Here is an 18818-nt window from a genome sequence, read left to right as displayed (position 1 = left end):
CCCCGCCAGAAAATGGCGGCAGCCCCGACCGTCCTTCCCCTCGGACTCGGAGGAGTCCGAGGAAGAAGGCAGAAATCATGATTACAACGATGGGGGAGTCGGGAAGGTTCCAGAATGGGAGGGCCCTGCTGACTGCCGGGAGGGGGCGCGGCCCAAAGAGCGAGCCAACACGCCTACAGTGCCAAAAAAGGCAAACGCCCAGAAAGGGGAGAGAAGGGAGGAGTCCGAGACAAATAAGGACATGAGCGCAGCAGAAGTGTTACAAAGTCTCATGAAGGGAATGCAGGAACTGGCTGCTGCGAGGGCTCATCAGAGAAGGTTCCTAAGTAACCTCCCGCTGGGCAATCTCCTGTTGGGGGAGAAACAGGAACCAACTGACTGGAACCTGATAGCGAAGGAGTGTATCTTGAAGGGTGTGAAGTTAGAGTCAGGAGTGACAGCTGCCTTCCCTATAAAAGCAAACCCAACTGGAGGGCATGAGTGGACACCCCTAGACGCAAGGCTTGTGCAAGCATTGTATAAGGCGGTAAAAGAAAAAGGACTAAGAGATGCTGAATGAACAAACGGTGAAACTAAATGTGCTGTTGAGTCTCTTCTTATAGGTCGTCCTCGGCATCCTAGGACTGCTGTGCCTAAGTCGAGACGTGGAGGGTGGCTACTGGAGGAATTGGATGTCAAAGAGGAACCTGACGAACTTGTGGGTCTACTTGCCGACATGGAGAAGAGGTTTGGGCACACTCAGAAGGTATTGGAGGCACATGCAAAGGCAATGGATTTAGCATTAGAGCTCCTGGGTCAAGGAGGCTGTGGTGGAGCCGTTAGACAAAATCTATCATTCTGTTGCCTTGATAACACAGATTATGAGGAGACAGGAAGGAGGAATATATATTTAAAGAAGCTCGCGGATAACATAGCGGATAACGCAGACATAATGCGTATAGATTTGGTTAAAGATTTGAACACAGTATGGGAGTGGATTACGAGCTTCTTCAGTTGGGATTGGTTATACACTGTTCTGGTAGTTGTTGTGATTGTATTTGCAATGTTATGTTGCGGTTTGCCTGTTTGCATGATTTTCGGAAGATGGGTTACTGTTCATTTACGTGTATTAATGGATGATAGACATCAGCAAGTTATATATCATTTGTTAAGGAATGCATGGTGAATAAAGTTGTGCCTTAAAAGGTTTATCATGGGGAGGGGGAGATGTAGGGAACGGCGCTTGGAAGATCTCGCATTGTGACGGAAAGATAGGCTGACTCCTCCCTTAGGAGTGCGCCGCCAATGAAGGCGGAGCCAGCCAGTATATAAGCGTGTGACGCAGCCTAATAAATCATGATTTGCATGTCCACCATATTGGTGTCAGAGTGCTTATTGGCCCCAGGGTGGATGTCCCTGAACTCCAAGATAGGCCACAAGTGGGTAACCCGTAGCCGCCTATAGGTCCCACCGATCCCGAACATGAAGGCCAGCGGCAACATGTTACAAATTTAAATCAACAGATTCCCATAGGATATGAACAATTGGCAGAAGAAGGTGCTTACGGTAACCCGCTCCTGCAGGCACAGTTCCTGAGGGAAGCGTATGCTCAAATCAGACATATTGCTCTTAGGGCAATGAGAAAAATTCCAGCATCAAGGGGCAAAGGACCTCAGTCTTTTGTTAAGGTGCTGCAAGGAGCTGATGAGCCATATGCAGATTTCATAGATTGTCTCCAAGCCACTTTAGAGCGGCAGATTGACAATGATGATGCAAGAGGGCTGTTGCTATTACAATTGGCTGTTGAAAATGCTAACAATGATTGTAAGCGTGTATTGCAACCTATGAAAAACCGTAACCCCTCTTTGGCTGATATGATCAGAGCGTGTCAAGATATTGGCTCAACAGGACACCAAGCTGATGCTTTAGCTAATGCCCTTGCAGCACAGTTGAAAGTAATGGATAAAGAGTCAGGACAAGGCAGGTGCTATTGTTGTGGTGCTTTGGGACATTTAAAGAGAGATTGCCCAGAAAATGCAGACAGAAAAAATTTTCCACCCCGAAACTGTCCTCTTTGCAGGAAAGGAAAACATTGGTCTAATGAATGTCACTCCAGGTATCACGCTGATGGACAGCCCTTATCAGATCGCTCAGGAAACGCGAGGCAGGGGGTGAGATCGCGTGTCCCGAACAATCAAATAAATCTGTGTCACACTGTATGGTGGGCGACCTCACTCCAGCCACCACAGGGAGTGCAGGGCTGGAGCTGGCCGCTGCCCACTCAGTTACAATAACAACAACTGATGTAATTCTTATCCTGACAGGAGTTTGGGGTCCCCTCGGAAAAGGGATGTGTGCTTTGCTAATTGGTAAATCATCAACCACTAAACCGGGACTTTTTGTTTTACCTGCAATCATTGATTCAGATTACTTTGGAGAAATTCAAATCATGGCATGGACACCGGTGCCTCCGTGGTTTATCTCAGCAGGACAGCGTATCGCACAGCTTGTACCTTTTCAAGGGGAAACGTCTGGGAAATCTGGACATTCAGGTAAAAAAGGTTTTGACAGCACTGGAAAACCGCAGGTATTGTGGACAAAATCTGTAAAGGGTACACAACCTATGATAACATGCACCATTGAGGGATGTTGTTTTACAGGACTTGTAGATACTGGTGCGGATGTCTCTATAATCCAGAGTTCTGTCTGGCCGCCAGAATGGCCCACAGCAGACCCGGCTTCCACGATTGTGGCAATAGGAGGAATGCAGCAATCAAAACAATGCGCACATCTTCGAGTGATCATCGGACCAGAAGGAGCAGCCCGTGCTGCTCCTTTCATTGCTCCAGTTCCATGCACCCTATGGGGATGAGACGTGCTTGGACAGTTTGGAACTACAGTCCACATAGCAGAACCGAAACAGAAATTGTATGCAGAGAACATTGAACAACCGATCAGAGCCTGGTAGCAACCAATCTTCAAACTCACCTGGCTAACACAACAACCTGTGTGGGTTGCTCAATGGCCCCTACGTCGAGAACGCCTGGAACAACTATGTAGACTGGTGGAGGAGCAGTTGGCAGCTGGCCACATCACGCCTTCCATGAGCCTTTGGAACACTCCTGTGTTTTGTATTCCAAAAAACAACGGCAGATGGCGCTTGCTACAGGACCTCAGAGCAATTAATGCTGTAATTGAGCCTATGGGAGCTCTTCAGCCAGGGATGCCCTCACCATCTATGCTTCCAGCCAATTGGCCTTTAACAGTGATTGATCTAAAGGACTGTTTTTTCACTATTTTTTCTTTCCACAGGCAATCGAAAATCGTCAAGAATGGCAAGGTCTCCTTGAACTACCAATCATGTTGGCAACAATTGCTAATGTCTTTCAGCCTTTTGCAGTTCTCTTTCAATGGCAAAAGATTCTCTATGTGTAATTGAATGGCTCTTTTTGCCACATTCTCAATCAAAAACAGTAGTAACAATTGTTGAAGCTTATGCTAAATTGATACGAAAGGGAAGGGCCAGATTACAGGCTCTTGATGGAGTAGATCCATCTGTAATTTTTATTCCTGCAACCAAAGAAAATTTAAATTGGCTTCTTGCTGAGAATCTCGATATGCAAAATGCTTTGGCTGATTTTCAAGGCCAAATCTCTATTCATTATCCCAAACACCGAATTTGGGCAGAAATTACAAAATTGCCCCTGTATACAAAATTATGTTGCAGACCAACCCCTGCACAAGGCATTACTGTCTTTACAGATGGCTCTGGCAAATCAAGGAAAGCAGCCATGGGATGGAAACCATCTCCGGAGGCGGAATGGCAACATGAAGTTAAAATTGTTCCTCAAGGCTCAACTTAAGCAATTGAGTTGGTAGCAGTGAACATGGCTTTGTTAAAATTTAAGGGTGAGCCTGTTAATCTTGTCACAGGTTCATTTTATGTAGCAGGGATAGTAGCGAGACTTGATTATTCAATGATTAACAATGTGGATAATTCTTTTTTAATGGCTGAACTCGGCATGCTTTGGTCCTTAATAGACCAAAGAAAGCACGATGCATGCACTATGTGGTGCGTGTTTGATCTCATACTGATTTACCTGGTCCTATAAAGGAAGGTAATCAATTAGCAGATTTCTACACTATGTCTGCAATAGTTCCTAATTGATTTGAGCAAGCTAAATTGTCACATTCCTTTTATCATCAAAATGCTAGAGCACTTAAAAGACATTTTCAGCTAACCATGACTCAGGCACGTAGTATTCTTGCAGCCTGTCCTGATTGTCAACTCTTAGCCCCGTTGCCTGCCAAGGAAGGAGTTAACCCACGTGGAATTAAAGGTAACAAGTTGTGGCAAACAGAGGTCACACACTTTGGAGAGTTTGGAAAAATGAAATATGTGCATGTAACAGTAGATACTTTTTCTGGGTATCTTGTTGCTACCGCGCAAGCAGGAGAAAGTGCACGTGATGTTTGTAAACATTGGCTAACCTGTTTTGCAATTTTAGGTGTTCCATGAAGAGTGAAGACTGACAATGGGCCTGCTTATAGCTCTGCACACGTTCAAGTATTTTTACAACAATGGGGTATTGAACATGTCACAGGTATTCCTCATTCACCCACAGGTCAAGCAATTACTGAGTGAACTCACAGGATTTTGAAAGAACAGCTCAATAAACAAAACAGGGGGAATATGGGGTTGGAATCTCCACAGGAAAGGTTATGGAAAGCAACTTATGTCCTTAATTTTTTTAATCAAGATGAGACGTATAAGTCAAAATATGAAGAACAACATGGGCTATCCATACCTTTTCAAGGTAAACCATTGGTAAGGGTAAAGAATCCAATTTCAGGACAATGGGAAGGACCAAAAGATTTAATAACTTGGGGCTGGGGATATGCTTCTGTTTCTACAGGTGATCGACTGCAATGGGTTCCATCGGGTTTTGTGCGACCCTGTGTCTTGGATTCATCGGAGGAGTCACAGGATTGCCCGCTGTCAGCTTGAATGCGCCTGATAGCAGTGTCTGGCTTACCCTTGCTAAAGCAACAAACACAAGTACCATGTGTCTTTCTATCGCTACACTAACCGCTCCTTTTCGTACCTGTTTGGTAGGCATACTATTAGCAAGTCAGGAATTAGATACTTTTTACAATGTCTCAGTGCAAAGTCCATGAGAAAAACCAGGTGTTATTGAGCCTCTCTGGTGGTGTCATGAGACATGGCGAAAGACCACCTCGCAACCACGATGGTGGTATAACACCTCTCTAAATATGATACATGATTTTCCAGCCTTGCCAATTCAACCACAGGAATGAGACATTATGGGTACACTGAAAAGTCACATTTGTTTCTCTTTGAACTACACGGCTAAAATATACATGAATGGGTTTGATGTTTCACCACACAGAAAATTTTTTAAGAACTGGACTTGGTGTAATAACACTGCATCAAGTCAAATTATCCCTGGGATCGATGCTATTGGCCTTCCTGAAGATATTTTTTTGACTTGTGGGGATAGGGCATGGAAAGGTATTCCTGTGAAGGCTGTGGGAGGTCCATGTGCTGTTGGCCGACTAACGCTATTTCATCCTAATATCCCATCTCATAATTTGACATATCAACTCAGCCGTCGTATGAGACGAGTTGTAAAAACATTCCCAGAGAACTGTGATTTAAATGTAAAATTCTGGAATGCAGCTGAGAGAATTTTTGGTTCCTTGATTGCATCCATAGGGACTGCACACACATTAAATATGATTAATAAGTTAGGATGTTGGCTTGCTAGAGAAAGCAATGCAACTAGTATCGCTTTGAAAGGCTTATTAATGGATGTTAACTCAATAAGGCACGCTACATTACAGAACCGAGCAGCCATGGATTTTCTACTCTTAGCTCAAGGCCACGGATGTCAGGATTTTGAAGGCCTGTGTTGTATGAACCTTAGTGACCACTCGGGATCAATTCACGCGAGTATTGGTCAACTGAAGGCTTTGACCCAGCAATTGAAGTTACATTCAGAAGAGGATTTCTTTGGTTTTCTTTCATGGTTTGGGAACCCTGGGCTATGGCTTAAAAGACTTGTTATTTTACGCTTATTAGGAATATTTGTGTTTTTTCTGATTTGTGTCTGTACTCCATGTTTTTAACTTGCATGCAGCGAATGATCGAACGCAGTATTAACAAAATTACACTTTTGCATGTCAATGTAGTGCTTGCTTTAGAATTCTTAAACAAAGAAGGAGGAAATGTAGTGGATGGGAATATGAGCAAGTGTATGGATGTAAGCGAATGGAGCAAAGTGAGTAATGCGGCTGTGAATGTGGGTAAATGTATCAAAATGAACAGAATCTGAGCACAATGGACAAAGCGAGAGTACGTGCTGAGAAGCAACAGTATGATGGACAAAGTAAGAAGTACGGGATGAAGAACAACGCTACAACGCCAGCCAGGTGCGTGAAGCTGATTGGATAAATAGTGGGGTGGTAGAGATCGTGATAATACTTGCCTTATAGGAATAGAAATCGTAGACAAAGAGCATCTGGGTAAAGAGTATCAAACACTGGTTGTAAAAATCAACTTTGTCTCACTGGAACCATGAGTGAGTCTGTGCCGTAATATGCAACAATGGGGCTGTGCGGCGCTGACGCTGTCCACCACTCTGCCATCCCCAGCGATGCTGCATCTGCCGGCTGCAGGGCGCCTTGGTCATCTGCCAGCACTGGCGCTGCCGTAGAATCTTCCGCTTCCCCTGCGGCAGTGAGCGAGGCTGCATCTCCCAGTTCTTTGGGGCGTACAAGTGAGTAGAGCTGCCCCCATGGGGCTGGGGCCGAGGCCAGGCTGGAGGAGGCTGGGGCTCAGCTGTCACCTCCGTCCCACAGATCTTTCTGCTGGAAGCACCGTCCAGTGCAGAGGGTGTGAATGCCGCAGCAGGAGCAGAGCCTCTGCCTCATCTGCCAGGAGGTGGTGACAGGGCAGCCCTGCTACAACACCGTGGTCTGTCCCGCCTGCACCAGCACCTGGTTCCACCGCCACTGCATCCAGGTAGGCGGTATCGCCCCCAGTCCCTGACGTGATCGTCACCTCTGGTTTGCACCCTGTCCCACAGCTACAGTGGAAGGCAAATGGGACCCCCCCCCCCCCCCCCGCCACTCATGCTGATGCCATCTCTGCCCCTGGTCCCGGCGCTGTGCTCTGCCCTCTACCACTTCCGCTGCGCTCTGTGCCAGGATATGGCAACCTTCCAGGCAGAGATGTTTCGCCTGGGCATCAAAATCCCTGACAGGTGGGTGCCCTGGCCTCCCCTCTGCCTCCCTCCTCATTGGCAATGCTCCCACCGATCCCCTTCTGCCTCCCCGGCTGCCGGTGTGGTGCCCCCACGCCCCCGCGGCTGAGCGCTTCCCTGCTCTTGCAGGGGTGCTGCCTGGGAGGAGGACGGGGCCTTTGTAGACCATTCCCTGCGGCACAGCTCCTGTGACGCCAGCCAGTGCCTGTGCCCACTGGGATGGGAGCAGGTGGAATCGAGCGGGTGAGTGCCGCTGACCACGTCCCTGCAGCCCCAGGGAGGAGACGATGCCTTTGTCTCCTTCTTGGAGCAGGGATGGAGGTTCCCTGGGATGCTGAGCAGGGCCTGGCACAGGGTTTGTGCTGGGAGCTGAGCGCTGGCTGCCAGGGCAGGAGCACGGTGGAGATGGGCTCAGCACGATGTTGGCCCCACACCTCCTTTGTGTGTTCAGGGGCGGAAAATACCTTATAAGGCCATGTGTCCCTGCCCCTCCTTTGTGTGCTCAGGGCTGGAACATACCTTATAAGGCCATGTGGCCGCACCCCTCCTTTGTGTGCTCAGGGCCGGAACACGGCTCCAAGGCCAGAGCTGCCCACCCCTGGCTCATTGCAGACGCTGTCTCTGCTCCTGCATGGTCAAGGGAGGCAGCAGCTGCTGAGAGGGAGTGACGTGTGACGTCAGTGGCTGGTGCTGGCTGCATTTGGTTCCATCCCTGCAGCCATGAGCTGGCATGCTGTGGGACAGGGCTCCACGGCACGCAGGCGCTCCTCGCCCCGCCACAGCCTGGCGCAGAAGGACGAGCACCAGCGGGAGCTGGAGAGGCTGCGGGCTGAGCTGGAGGCTGAGCGACTCCGCTCCCAAGAGCTGCAGCGACGCTTCGAGGCTGAAACTGGCCGGCTGAAGGAGGCGGCAGAGCGGAAGCGGCAGCTCCTGGCCAAACAGCTCCAGTCCGCGTGGGAGCGGCGGCAGGCACAGGAGCTCCAGCAGCTGCGGGAGCTGAACCAGCGGCAGCGGGTGGCAGAGATCCGCCAGCTGCTGCGCTCCAAGGAGGATCAGCTGCGCAAGGCGCAAGCAACGCTGCAGCAGCAGCGCGACAACGCCATCCATCAGGCGTGGCAGCTGCGTCAACAGCTGGCCGAGGAGCTGGTGAGAGGAGGCTGGAGCGGAAGCCAGGCCTGCGGGAAGCTCCAGGACGCCCTCAGCAAGCTGCGCTGGGAGAGCAATGGCCAGCAGGCTGCTCGCATCCTCCGCCTCCAACGGGAACTGATGCTGCAGAGGAGAGCCTTCCTCAAGTACATCTTGGAGCGGTTCAACGGTGAGCAGCCTGCTTCCTGCAGCAAGGCCGGGGCCAAGGCTTCAGACGGGCTCTGCCAGCAGAGGCTCCTAGGCTGCGGGGGAATCGGGCCCTTCTCTTTGGAGAGCCCCGTGGGGTTTTCCACCTGCCACGGAGAAGGGCAGCCCAAAAGCTGCAACAGCTTCAAAGATGCGTGCCTCCAGGAGAGAAGGATCAGCCTGGAGGAGGCCCTCAGGGCTATTGGCTCAGACTTGGCTGATTGCTGCTGGGACTCCCCGCCACAAGGAATGAGCAGCGGCGCGTGGTCTGTGCCAGAGCTGGATGTCCAGCATGGAGGGCAGCAGGAGGACTGGCTGCCTGGTAGCCGTCCCAGCAGGCTGCTGCAGCAGAACATCCACCCGCAGAGTACCCCCCAGGAGCTGGAGAGGCCATGCAGGGTCCTTCAAGAGGACAACTGTCTTCTGAGGAAGGCAAGCTCTCCCCAAGCACGAGAGGAGCTGGAGCTCATGCAGAAGCCTGCTGGGCTGGGGGAGCAGCTTCAGGCGGCTGAGGAGCTTCAGGCCCAAGAGGCTGTGGGTGAAGAGGGCTCCTACGGTGTGAGCAGCCAGTGCCACACTTGTGAGAAGTTCCAGGTGCAGCTGACTGAGCTGCAAAAGGAGAACACCCAGATGGCTGAAGAAAATGCTCGCCTGCGTGGGCAAATGAGATTGCCAGAAAGGGAAAGAAAGGCGAGTGAGAGAGGAGCGAGATTCTGCCATCCAAACCAAGATCTTCCAAGCCAGCTGCAGGAGGCAGAGCCCAGAGTGAAAGGCAGAAAGAAATGGGAAATAGACGTCAACAGCTGGAGACTGATTCGTTTGGAAGAAGTTCCAGATGACGACGACGATGAGTGACTGATAGCAGGACACAAATGATGCCTGTCCTGTCTTATTCTATCTTCTTAAATCTTTTCTGAGCTCTCTCTCTGTGGGATCTCTGTCTCTCTCACGCAGGGAGTGTGGGTAGCCCTGGCTTCCCTGGCCTGTGGTACCGGCTATGGGAGTGGGTCCCAGTGCAGGTGGTGGTGTGAGTGGAGGGTCTGTGCACAGCTCCTGGAGTGAGTGGGGGTTAAAGATTTTGAGTCACGATTTTGGTGAGAGGAGGAGGGTCAGTGGCTTTATCAGGGACACGATGTCACTGGCCAGGCAGCCCAGCGAAACGTGGCAGGCCTGTGCTGGGGGAGGGCGAACCTGGCTCCATGGGGCTGAGCGGTGCTGACGCCGTCCACCTCTGTGCCATCCCCAGCTGTGCTGCATCTGCCGGTTGCAGGGCGCCTTGGCCATCTGGCAACGACAACACTTCCATAGAATCTTACAATCATAGAAGCATAGAATGGTTAGATTGGAAGGGACCTTCAAAGATCATCTAGTTCAACCGCCCCCTGCCAAGGAGCAGGGGCATCTCCAACCAGATCAGGTTGCTCAGAGCCCCGTCCAACCTGGCCGTGAACGTTTCCAGAGATGGGGCTTCCACCACCTCGCTGGGCAACCTGTTCCAGTATTTTACAACCCTCATTGCAAAAATTTTTTTGCTAATATCCAATCTAAATCTGCCTCCCTCTATTTTAAAACCATTACCCCTCGTCCTGTTACAACAGGCCCTACTGAACAGCCTGTCCCCGTCTTTCCTCTAGGCTCCGTTTAGGCACTGGAAGACTGCTGTAAGGTCTCCCTGGAGCCTCCTCTTCTTCAGGCTGAACAGCCCCAACTCTCTCAACCAGTCCTCACAGGAGAGGTGCTCCAGCCCTCTGATCATCTTTGTGGCCTCGTCTGGACCCTCTCCAACTGGTCCATGTCCTTCTTGTGTTGGGGGCTCCAGAATTGGACACAGTACCCCAGGTGGGGTCTCACCAGAGCAGAGTAGAGGGGGAGAATCACCTCCCTCGACCTGCTGGCCACGCTCCTCTTGATGCAGCTCAGGATGCAGTTGGCCTTCTGGGCCGCAAGGGCGCATTGCCGGCTCATGTTGAGCTTCTCGTCCATCAGCACTCCCAAGTCCCTCTCCTCAGGGCTGCTCTCCATCCATTCTCCACCAGCCTACACTTGTGCCTGTGATTGCCACAACCCACGTGCAGGACCTTGCACTTGGCCTAGTTGAACTTCATGAGGTTGGCACGGGCTCACCGCTTGAGCCTGTCAAGGTCCCTCTGGATGGCATCCTCATCCTCACCTTCCCCATCCTCACCCCCAGCAGTTCTCTCAGTCTTCTCTCCTTATCATAGAATCATTGAATCACATGGTTGGATGGGACCTATAAGATCATCTAGTCCAACCGTCTTCCCACTACCATTGCTGCCACAGCTACTAAACCATATCTTGTAGCTTCTCATCAAGCCGCCTCTTGAACACTGCCAGGGACGGCGACTCCACCACCTCCCTGGGCAGGCCATTCCAGTGCCTGACCGCTCTTTGGGAGAAAAAGTTTTTGCTCACGTCCAATCTAAACCTCCTCTGGTCCAACTTGTGGCCATTTCCTCGGGTCCTGCTTGTTGCCTGGGAGAAGAGGCCAAACCCCTGCTCATCACAACCTGCCTTCGGGAAGCTATAGAGTGCAATGAGATCTCCCCTGAGCCTCCTCTTCTCCAGACTAAACAATCCCAACTCTCTCAGCCGCTCCTCATAAGACTTGTGCTCCAGACCCCTCACCAGCTTTGTCGCCCTTCTCTGGACACGTTCCAGGGCTTCAATGTCTTTCTTGTAGTGAGGGGCCCAAAACTGAACACAATACTCGAGGTGCGGCCTCACCAGTGCCAAATACAGGGGGATGATTACCTCCCTGCTCCTGCTGGCCACACTATTTCTAATGCAGGCCAGGATGCCGTTGACCCTCTTGGCCACCTGGGCACACTGTCGGCTCATGTTCAGCTGAGCATCAACCAACACCCTCAGGTCCCTTTCCTCTTCACAGTCCTCCAGCCACTCAGCTCCGAGCCTATAGCGCTGCATGGGGTTATTGTGGCCAAAGTGCAGGACCCGACACGTGGCCTTGTTGAACCTTATCCCATTCAGCTCAGCCCAGCTATCCAGCCTATGCAGATCCCTCTGAAGGGCCTCCCTACCCTCAGGCAGATCAACACCGCCACCCAACTTGGTGTCATCTGCAAACTTATTGAGGGTACCTCAATCCCCTCGTCTAGGTCATCAATAAAGATAGTGAACAAGATGGGCCCAAGTACCAACCCCTGGGGGACACCACTTGTAACAGGCTGCCAGCTGGACTTGACTCCATTAACTACTACCCGCTGGGCACGGCTCCCTAGCCAGTTCTCCATCCAAAGAAGGGTATACCTACCCAGTCCACGGGCAGCCAGTTTCCCTAGGAGAATACTGTGAGAGACTGTGTCAAAGGCTTTGCTGAAGTCCAGGTAGACCACATCAACAGCCTTTCCCTCATCCACCAGTCTGGTCACCCAGTCATAAAAGGAAATGAGGTTGGTCAAGCACGACCTGCCTTTCGTGAACCCGTGCTGGCTGGGCCTGATCCCCTGGATGCCACTCATATCATCTCACCCAAGATGATTTGCTCCATAACTTTCCTGGGTACTGAGGTCAGGCTGACAGGCCTGTAGTTCCCCGGATCCTCCCTACGGCCCTTCTTGTAGATGGGAATCACATCGGCAAGCCTCCAATCCTCCGGGACCTCCCCAGATAACCAGGAGCGCTGGTAGATGGCCGAGAGCAGCTTGGCAATCACCCCCACCAACTCCCTTAGCACCCTAGGATGGAGCCCGTCCGGTCCCATGGACTTGTGGCAGTCCAGATGGAGGAGGAGCTCTCTAACTGTCTCCACCTGTACCACAGGGGGTGTATTCAGCCTGGCATCCCAGACTTCCAGATGAGGGCATAAAGTGCCCTGAGGATAACTGATCTGCCTATTAAAGGCAGAAGTAAAGAAGGCGTTGAGGACCTCAGCCTTCTCCTTATCCTCAGTGGTCACATTCCCCGCTGCATCAAGTAAAGGGTGTAAATTCTCCTTGTTTCTTCTCTTACCACTGATATATTTGTAAAAGGATTTCTTGTTCTCTTTTACTGCAGTGGCCAATCTGAGGTCATGCTGAGCTTTTGCCTTCCTAACTTCCTCCCTGCATACCTTAGAAACTTCTTTGTAATCTTCCCAAGTAGCCTGTCCCTTCTTCCAGAGGACATAGACTCTCTTTTTCTTCCGGAGCCTCAACAATAGTTCCCGGTTCATCCACACCGGTCTTCTTCCCCTACGGCTCGCCTTACAGCATTCAGGAACAGCCTGTTCTTGTGCCTTTAAGATCTCCATCTTGAGGAGCATCCAGGCTTCCTGGACCCCTTTACCCTTAAGGAGCGACTCCCAAGGGACCCTCGCAGCAAGCGTCCTGAACAAGTCAAAGTCCGCCCTCTTGAAGTTCAGGATAGCCGTTCTGCTAGTCATCCTTCTGACATCTCCAAGAATAGAGAATTCTACAATTTCATGGTCGCTCTGCCCAAGACAGTGCCCAACCTTCACGCCTCCCACCAGTCCTTCTCTGTTAGTAAAGAGTACGTCAATCAGGGCACCACCCCTGGTAGGCTCTCGTACCAGCTGCATAAGGAAACTATCATCTTCCACACCCTCTAGGAACCTTTTGGACTGTTTCCTCTGCGCTGTATGATATTCCCAGCATATATCAGGGAAGTTGAAGTCTCCCACAAGAACGAGTGCTGGCGATTGCGCGACTCGCTCAAGCTGCTCATAGAACGCCTCGTCCTTCTCTTCATCCTGATTAGGTGGTCTATAACAGACCCCCACCACGATGTCACCCCTACAGGCCTTTCCTCTGATCCTTATCCATAGACACTCAACTGTATCATTCCCAACACCAAGCTCTTCAATGTCAAAATAGTCTTTAATATAAAGGGCCACACCACCACCCTTTCTTTATCATCTATCCCTTCTGAACAGCTTGTAGCCTTCCATCACAGCATTCCAGTCGTGGGAGTGGTCCCACCACGTTTCAGTAATAGCAACCAGGTCATAGTTATCCTGCCGCACAATCGCTTCGAGCTCCTCCTGCTTGTTGCTCATGCTGCGTGCATTGGTGTAGATGCACTTCAGCTGAGACAGCTGCCTCAGCCCCAGATCAAGCACCGTTCCCCTGGGCTCTTCCCTTGAGGGCCTTGTTTTGTCCCCTTCCCCCTTCGTAGGTAGTTTAAAGATCTGTCGATAAGCCCCGCCAGCTCCTGTGCTAGGATTCGTTGCCCACTGTGAGAAAGGTGGGTTCCACAAACAGAAGACAGGCCAGGGGCCGAGTAAACTGCCCCATGATCAAAGAACCCAAAGTTTCTCTCTCGACACCAGCCTCTAAGCCAATTATTCATTAATGGAACTTTCCAAGCCCACTCCGTACCGCTCGCTGACCCTGAAGGTGTAGAACAGAAGATCACTTGAGCTCCTGCTCCTTCAACCAAACGCCCTAAACCCCTGAAATCTCTTTTCATTGTTCGTAGGCTTCTCTGTGCAATTTCATCACTGCCCACTTGAACTATGAGGAGTGGAAAATAATCAGTGGGCCTAACCAGCTGTGGGAGTTTCCGGGTTATGTCTCTGACCCGGGCCCCAGGAAGGCAGCACACCTCCCTACGGGTAGGGTCAGGCCGGCATATTGGGCCCTCTGTCCCTCTCAGAAGGGAGTCACCTACAACTATCACCCTTCTTTCTTTTTTGGAGGAGGCAGTCTTCAAGCGTGGCTCCGACTGCCTCACCTTACGCAAGCTAGGAGGCGGCGTTCCCACATCATCCTCACTGGCCTCTCCCTCCAGTTTCAGGGCTTCAAACCTGTTACACAGAGGGACCAGGGGAACCGAGGTAGGTCGGGATGGGGGTTGCCTGCGACGCCAACCTGGGACCTGCTGCCATCCCTCCTCTCCTCTCAAGCAGTCCCTCTCCGCTTGACTATGGCAAGGGAGAGGGTCCACTACTCCCTCGGTCCGGGGGGTGCAATCTCTGCGTCTTTCTCGCAGAGAGTCACTCCACCAGTCAATCTCCCGCTCGCACTCTCTGATACTCCGTAACCTCTCTACGTCCTCCCTAAGCTCCACCACCAGACTGAGCAGCTCGTCCAGCTGCTCACACCTCGCACAGGCGGCGTCCTTCCCGTCCTCTCCTGGCAGCAGCAGGCTCAGGCACTCCCTGCAGCCAGAGACCTGAACTGCCGCATTTTTGGGCAGACCTTCTGTCTGGGTTGCCACAGTCTTCTTGGGGGAAGCCCGCTTCCTGGTGAGGACCATGTTTAAAGCTGTGACGTCAGGGCCTGTCAATAGGAGAGCAGCTCGCCCGAGAAAAGACTAGATCCAACTCCCACTCCCGCTGCTACTGTATTGAATTGGTCCTGACAGCCTGGTGGGTGTAGCTGCCTGGAGGGGCAGCTTGGGCTACAATGCCCTTGCAATGAGCATTTGGGGCCTAAAAACGGGGCTTTGGGTGCTGAAGGACGGGCTGGATGCAAAAAATGGTACTTTGGACCTGGAAAGCGAGGGGAACCTCTTGGTTCCAAGCTGAGCTGGCTTTGGTGCCCAGTAACTCCACACGACGCCACCCCTTTGCTGTCATGAGTGACCACCAGAACAGGTGGACCCCAAAGTCAGGGAGCAAAGGGACTCACGGGATATTTTGTGGGCGTTTCAGGGATATTGGGCAGGGGCAGAAATGCCACCTGTGTGTTGTGGCAAAGGATGGGAAGGGGAGTGGTGGCTCATGAGGATGGATTGGATAGTGAGGGACCTGAGCCTGACAGAAATGGTGTGGAATACAAACATAGCCCCATACCAGCTACTGTGAAGGAAATTAGCTCTATCCCAGCCCAAACCAGCACAGCTCCCCAGTACAGCACGGAGTTTTTGTGACGGGACACAGGACGACTTGCCAGCTTGGCAGACACAGGTGCCTTTTCGTGCCCTGAGGTCTCACAGGAGGGGCAGCTTGGGCTACAGCTTCTCTCCTCCTCCCCTCCGGGTTTTGTAGTCTAGTGGGGCAGCTGGGGCTTTGTAACAGAGACACTCTCGCTCCGGGTGTGATGTCCTGAGGCAGCAGCAGAGGCAAGCAGTGACAGTGTCTGCTCAGCACCCTCCAGGTGGGCCCTGTGGCAAGGATTGCATGGGACTGGCCTTGTTGTTCCAGATTTATTTTTTTAAAATGTATTTTAACACAGCCATTTTTGAGAGGAGAATTTAATCTCTCAAAGGCTCACAGCACCAGCAGCACAGTGACAGCAGGCTCCATCTTGATGTTGGCATCCATCTTGATGTTGGCATCTCTTCGGTCAGGATGAAGACAGCCTGAGCTGCCAGGAACCTGACTGAGGGTTCAGGGTCATTCCTCAAGGGCAGGAGAGCTGCAAGAGAAGCAAGCAGAGCAGCGATGAACCCCCACTGCCTGCACAGACCCCCAGGAGTCCCCTCCAGACCATGCCAGCCCAACCATCTCATTCCCTGGCCAGGAGAGGAGGCGAGACGAATGCCCTGTGCCCCCTGACACGTTCTTCTGCCCCCGAAGTGTCTTCCGGCAGCAGTTCCAGGCATGACAGCGCCCTGCACAGGCTCTGTCCCCTTCCCCACCAGCCCCAGCCAGCACAGCACCGCCCCTCCTCACCATTGCAGATATCGCACAGCTTCTCCCAGCTTTGGTCCCTCAGATGCTGTGCTGCAAGCCCTAGGCACAGATCTCTTGTCAGACCTTCACTTTGCAGGGTGGCTGCACCCCCTCCTCCCCCTCAGCAGGGCTGACCCCAGGGAAGGACAGTCCCCGAGGGTGGTGGGACCGAGCGAGGCTCCCAGCGAGCCCAGCTGCATGGTGCTGGGCCCTCCTCAGGGCTCTGGTAGCCACAGGCTGCCCCTTGTTGCCAGTGCAACAGCAGGGACTGGGGCCAGGCTGCCAGAAGAGGCTCCCCAGGGGCTGCGTCTCACCAATGAACCTGACAGCGGCTTCTCGCACGGTGGCCTGAGAGTCCTTCAAGTACGGCAGGCACTGCTGCAGGTACTCTTCCACCCTGCTCCTGTTGTGCGCCAGCTGGAGAGAGCACAAGGGCACGGGGCTGGCACCAACCCTCCCCAGCCGGCTGGAGCAGTCCTTCCTACCAGCACTGCCCTTCCCTCCCGGCATTTTCCGTCTCCATCCAGCAGCCCTGTGGGGCTGGGGTTCAGAGAGAGCCAGAGGCAGAGGGAGCCCGGAGGTACTGAGATCCCTCTGTCCCGCTGCCAGGTCCCCGGATGGGCAGGGAGGAGACTTCAGCACCCAGGGGGCAGCGAGCAGGGGAGAGGGGCCTGCAGAAGAGCTCCTGGGGGCTCTGTGCTTGAAGGCAGGGAAGGAAGATGCAGCTCCAGGCATTGGGCTCCGGGCTGGAGCAGAGCAGGGAAGGCAGAGCTGCACAGCCCACAGTCCTGGGCACACAAGGCAGCCCTCATCCAGCCTGGATCTTAAGATTTGGGGTTGTTCTCACCAAGCACACTGCAGTCTTCCATGTCTGCTCCGTCCGGGTGAGGTCCTTGAGCTCTTTCTGCTTCAGGAGCTCTGCAGCAGCTAGGAGGGCTTCCCTGGAGGCCTGAAGAGAAGCAGAGGCTCAGAGAAGGCACAGAAGCCCATGGTGTCAGCACACCCTTCCCCACGACACCGGTCGCAGTCACTGCACCTTGGCCACGCTCCCGATCTGGTCATTCATTCGGAGGAAGAGTGGGAGCAGGACCCTCTGCGCTTCCTTCTTCATCTTTGTCTGGTTTCTCCCCACCACAGTCTTCAGCACGTCTCTGAAGAGGCTGATGGAGAGCTCCCGCACCTGGCTGGACTCCTGGTAGGGAGGAGGACAGGGGGACTTGAGCAACAGCTGCTCCCTGCCCGCGCTGAGCAAGGGCGTTAGCGTGGCTGATGTGGGGGGAGATGCCCCGGGGTTGGGTTCTGAACAGAGGGGCTGTGGGCCAGATCTGCAGCTGTGGCTGAATAGCCCTGGCCCTGAGAGAGGCCACACAAGAGGTGGGGCTGATGCTCCACGTGCTCCCCTAGCCACCCAGCATCCACCATCAGCCACACTGGCTGTGCCAGTGCAGAGATCCCGAGCAACAGGCTGGAGAAGGGACCAGGCTGGCCGGTGAAAATCCCTCCGGCGCACACACGGCTGGCTCAGCCTCAGCCCCCGCCATGGCACCTGGGGAGAACGTCTGGTCCTGCCTGGTGCTGCAGCTGAGGAGGCCCTCAAAGCTCTGAGAGCAGCTCTTGGGCTGCTGGTGCTGTGCACAGGGGCCGAGCTGGGCCCCAGTGTAGGCTCTCAGGTCTCCGGTGATACCCAGAGACATCAGCCTGTCAGGGAGAAGCCATGCTGGGTTGCAGAGCCCAGGGGAGTGAGGAGGGAAGCAGCCCAGCCCAAGCGTTGACCACAGGGCTGGGCTGACCGGCAGCTGCCCTTGCAGTGTGTCCATTGCCTTGGCTCAGGCTCCAGCAGCAGCCTTACATTGTTGAAGAGTGGCAGGAGCTTCTCTGCCAGCTGCAGAGCGATGGGGTTGGCCCTCTTCCTTTTCATACAACCCAGCATGTTTCTGAAGACAAGCAGGGCCTTCATCTGGATGTCTTCATTGGCATGATGCAGGGTCTCCAGGAGGTCTTCCAGCAGGACCTGCATTTTTCTTGCCTGTATGAAACACACCATTTCCTTTTTGTGAAGCAGTGAAAGGCCATCCTGGCCAAAATGCTCTGGTCACTGAGCACCAGCCTCCCATCCAGCTTCCTGGCAGCAAGCACGGGAATTGCTGCAGCAGCCTCCTGGCTGGCTGTGGCCATGGACACACTGATGGGGATGTGAGGAGAGCAGGGGGAGGGAAGAGGTGGTAGGAGAGCAAAGACTCCCCCTGCTCAGCCACCCCCTTTTCTGAGCAGCCCGAAGGGCTGATGGGTTGGTCACCCTCTGTGCCTGGAGAGCTCCCCACGAAGGCAGCAGGCCTCTCCATGAAGGGAAGGTGTTTGGATCCCTCACCCCACCTCCTGACTCCCAGCCAAGGCCAAGCCACCACATCACCCACTGCCCCAGCAGCCCCAGGCTGCCAATTTGGCTCCGCTCGACTCTGCCCCACTCACCAGCTCAGGTCTCTGTGACAACGTGATGAGGCCTTGGAGCATCAGAGAGAGCACCTTCAGGCTTGGGTGCCTCAAAGACCTCCACTCATTGTACACAGCAGCAAAATCCTCTGACTGAACATCACTGGCGGCCAGCAGCTGCAACAAAGATGACG

At 53.1% G+C, this 18818-nt stretch overlaps 1 protein-coding gene across 1 annotated transcript; it reads right to left on the bottom strand.

Moving 5' to 3' along the window:
• Positions 1–13792: 13792 nt before the first annotated feature.
• Positions 13793–16704, bottom strand: LOC147600824 (uncharacterized). The gene is made up of 3 exons (XM_086746646.1): positions 16509–16704; positions 13955–14710; positions 13793–13809 (listed from the first exon to the last, which is right to left on the bottom strand). The coding sequence occupies exons 1-3, from the start codon at positions 16702–16704 to the stop codon at positions 13793–13795; spliced, it is 969 nt and encodes a 322-aa protein (XP_086602772.1).
• Positions 16705–18818: the final 2114 nt, after the last annotated feature.

The sequence above is a fragment of the Chlamydotis macqueenii genome, chromosome 4, assembly GCF_036417535.1.
Source record: "Chlamydotis macqueenii isolate bChlMac1 chromosome 4, bChlMac1.mat, whole genome shotgun sequence".
Lineage (NCBI taxonomy): Eukaryota > Metazoa > Chordata > Aves > Otidiformes > Otididae > Chlamydotis > Chlamydotis macqueenii.
The sequence above is the reverse complement of the archived record's forward strand: the minus strand, read 5'-3'. Positions and strand labels throughout refer to the sequence as shown.

Excerpts from the sequence above, each read along its gene's own strand:
- LOC147600824 (XM_086746646.1), bottom strand. The coding sequence starts at position 16,704 with ATGCCGGGAGGGAAGGGCAGTGCTGGTAGGAAGGACTGCTCCAGCCGG. Across the intron at positions 14,711-16,508 it reads AGCCGCTGTCAGGTTCATTG|GAGAGGACGGGAAGGACGCC; the intron begins GTGAGACGCAGC and ends TGCTGCTGCCAG.